Source organism: Loxodonta africana, chromosome Y (genome assembly GCF_030014295.1).
Source record: "Loxodonta africana isolate mLoxAfr1 chromosome Y, mLoxAfr1.hap2, whole genome shotgun sequence".
Lineage (NCBI taxonomy): Eukaryota > Metazoa > Chordata > Mammalia > Proboscidea > Elephantidae > Loxodonta > Loxodonta africana.
In genome coordinates, this window is record NC_087370.1 from 1839122 (window position 1) to 1842833 (window position 3712).

The 3712-nt window shown below is 51.4% G+C and overlaps 1 protein-coding gene across 1 annotated transcript; it reads left to right on the forward strand.

The window, feature by feature from the left end:
- Window positions 1–398: 398 nt before the first annotated feature.
- On the forward strand, window positions 399–3227 carry LOC135228992 (lysophosphatidylcholine acyltransferase 1-like). Its single transcript, XM_064278736.1, is given in 5 exon segments — window positions 399–837; window positions 919–1100; window positions 2138–2261; window positions 2264–3037; window positions 3040–3227. Coding segments are annotated over 5 exon segments (1707 nt in total).
- Window positions 3228–3712: the final 485 nt, after the last annotated feature.

The window sequence follows — 3712 nt, forward strand, 5'->3', positions numbered from 1 at the left end:
GATGCTCAGGACAGAGCCAAAAGTTTCACCTGCAGGCCCCGCCTCAACGTTCCCTTAGTGTGGATGCTGGCCTGGCTCTATTCCCCTACCAGTGTCCTCTCCGGACGCCTAGCACACTTCCCACCCAACTTTCTGTTCTTTTAACCGTCTTCCCTCACTCAACTCCCACCATTCGGAGGCCTCAGGGAGACAAACACAGAAAGGATACTGCTTTGGCCCAGAACCCTGGGAAGCCCTGGATGATGGTGCTTCTGTGGTCCAGATAAGGCTTGCGACTCTGCACCTGCTGGCACCTCAGCGAAAATAGGACCTGTTGGCCTTGCCGTTCACAGGCCATATCTCCATTTGAAGGGCCTCCAAGGCCTCCAGGGAGTGCTGGGTGCTGGAGGGTCCAGGCAATGGTTGGGCCTGCTCGGCCTGGGGCTGTTCGCGCTGCTCCTGCTCCTCCGTCTGTTCCTGCTCTTCCTCGTCCCCCACGGTCACGACGTCCACCTCCTCAATTATGCCCTCCACCACCACCAGCTCCTCCTCTTGCGCCTCTGCTCTCTACCCCCCAAACCGTGCTCTCCTCTACCAGCAACCCACAGAGATGGCGGCCTCCTCAGGCGTCTCGTCCTGCGCCTGCGCACCAGCTGTGGCCTGCTCCATCTTGGCGCTACAGCTCTCCGGGGGCTGCTCCCCGGGACACCCCGGGTACCGTCTTTTTAAAGGACCACTTCACAGGCCGCTGTCCTCCTAAGGTCCCGGAGCAGCCATGCCTTGCGCAGGCCGTGCCTCACTCTCCAAGGTGTCCGGTGGCCGCTGGGGCAGGTGTCAAGGGGACGGTAAGCCGACCTGGTACCGGTCAGCCGCTCCTCTAAGAGGCGCCCCCTGGTGGATACAGAGCGTGGGCGCCTATCGCGTCCTCTGCGCACTCAGTCTGCACACTTCCGGCAGGAACCAGCTTTGCCCTGCCCCAGGCGGTTATCCTGAAGGGAACCAATCCCCCGCCTCCCACTCAGAGCTTCCTCTGTACTACCGGGCCCCAACCTGCAGAGGGCGCCCTGCACAGGACAGAGGGAGTCATCTTGGCCTTCCAGATGGAATGTGGCTGGACCCTGGTAATTTGTGCTGCAGGAGGTCCAGGCTGCACCTACAGGCACATGGTGGTGTCTCTCTACTGTGCCTTCCTCCAGAGGTACTCATTTGTCTCTCCAACCTCAGTTGGATACCCTGGTGGCGTAGTGTCTAAGTGCTGCTGCTGCTCACCAAAGGGGCGGCAGTTCAAACCCACGAGGCCCTCCTTGGAAAGTCTATGGGACAGTTCTGCTCTGTCTTCTAGGGTCGCTATGAGTGAAAACCAACTGGAGGGCAACAGGTTTTGAGTGTGGCTTCTCATTTGGGGACAACTCATGACGTGGGTGAAATCGGTACCCCATGCGGGGAGGCTGCACCCTGCGTTTCCTCACTCCACCCAGCCAGAAACCTTCCTGTCACATCTGATCTCCAGGAGAACTGCTCGCAGGCAATCTCGCGTTGATGGCTGTGGCTGGAAGCATCCTCTTTCCACGCTCTCCCCATCATATTCCCTTTGGAGCCTCAAGACTACCTACCGCGACCGTGAAGCACCCCGCCCCCCATCAGCCGGCTTGTTAAACAGACATGGTGGCAGTAACGGTGGATGAGAACCCAAGCCAAACCCCTTGAATTCCAGTCAATTCAATCCTTAAACCTTAAAAGAAGCTCAGTCATATTTCTTTCTTAGATCTGAAACAGCAAGCCAAGTATTCTGAAGTCTGGATCTACACACTCTGCTAATTATCCTCAGGAAAACTAGCCTGAGGGACCACTTTACTACCTTTTAGTCAGAACCCTTAGAAGGACTTGGGTTGCCACATTAGAATTTAAAATACTTGTTCGTTTTCTCTGTTTGCCCTTCTCATTTTCTTTTCTTGTTTGAGTTCATTTATCTTTCTTTTTGTCTTCCCTTTTTTTTTTAATTGCTGAGTAATAGGAAGACTATAAAGTAATGCTCTACTTGAAGTGGTTGCTACACCACATTTCTAACCTCCCAACAGAGGCAGTCTACATGGGGTCTTCAGATCAGATTGGTCTATATTTAACCACTTCCCTACTCTCTACATTGTTTTAACTTCAGGGTAGCACTCCAGCTAAAAGTCACAAACAAGTTCCAAGAAAAACCTACATCCACCCAGTGTTTGGGTCAGGATCAGATCTTACTCATGCAGGAACTGCGGAAGAGATAAACAGACTGGCGCAGTCGAAGCGAACTGGCCACAGATGAATTTTCCAGAAGGTACTTGTACAAACAGGACCTGCCTAATTACCGTGATGCCTGGTGAGTTTATCCCTGCAGTTCCCATCCAGCCCATGGTATTACATTACCCAAATACACTGGACGCTATAACATGGACAAGGCAAGAACCCAGAGCATTGGAAATGCGGTGGCTCACACTGAGTCATTTTCACAATCAGGTAGAAATTCAGTCTGTCCAAGTGTACTACTACCCTTCAGAGGAGGAGAAGAACCCAGGAGTGTATGCTGGCACTGTGAGGCACATCATGCCAGAGGCCCTTGGTGTCTCCGTCATGGATTACACATTTGAGGACTGCCAGGTGGCCCTGGTGGAAGGACAGCTGCGTCTCCACTGGGACACTCGCCGTCTAGATTTTGCCAGGCTTGTGAGAGGTCTTGGGCTAAATGCAGAAAAGCTTGAAAAAGATCTAGATGAATACTCAGAAAGCACTAAGCTGAAGAAGGGTGAGAAGAGTAAACTGTTGGAGTTTGCTGCATACATGGAGGGCACGTTCTCACTATTTGACAAGAGCAGCAGTGGCAATTTGGACCTGCAGAAATACGTGATCACCTTGTCCATCATCTCCAGACCATCCAAGACTCTGCACACCATCCAGATAGCATTCAAGATGTACCCATTGCAGGAAGATGTGTGCATAAACAAGGAAGACCTGTCCTGCATTCTGAAGATGGCCTTGAAATTGGCAGAGTTTCCAGTGATGGGCCTTTTCAGCACCCATCAATGAAGACGACATTTGCTGGCTTCACCAGCTTTGCAGACATGTACCCAGACTTTGCAGAAGCGTATGTGTATCCTGATCAGACACGGTTCGAAAGGTGTGAACAGACTCCATCAGCACCAACCCTGAATGGCCTCTGTACTGACTTCAGCCAGGAATGCACTGAGCCCAGGGAGGAAGACTTCCCATAATACACTGGACAAAGATGGAAGGCTGGGCAGAGATCAGACCCCCCATTATCTCTGTTGCCATGCCCTCTGTGGATCTGTGCCTCTCCATTTGCACATGAGGACATCAGATGTTCTTTCTCCCCACACGCAGTACTGCATTAATTGTCTTCAGACCCAGGTTTTAGAAATCCTCAGGTGTGTAAGGAACCTGGTGGTGCAGTCCTTAAGCACTTGGCATCTAACCTAAAGGTCAGTAGTTCGAACCCACCAACTGACCTATGGGAGAAAGATGTGGCAGACTGCTTTTATAAAGATCTACAGCCTTGGAAACCTTCTTAGGTGGCAGTTCTCTTTCTTGCAGGGTAACTACGAGTCAGAATCAGCTCAACAGCAGTAGGTTCCATGTCATACATTTCAGCTCTCTTTATATTATCGTTATCACAGATTATACCATTGTACAATATGTACCCATTAGCATACATTTATAATTACTGTTTTCTCCATTT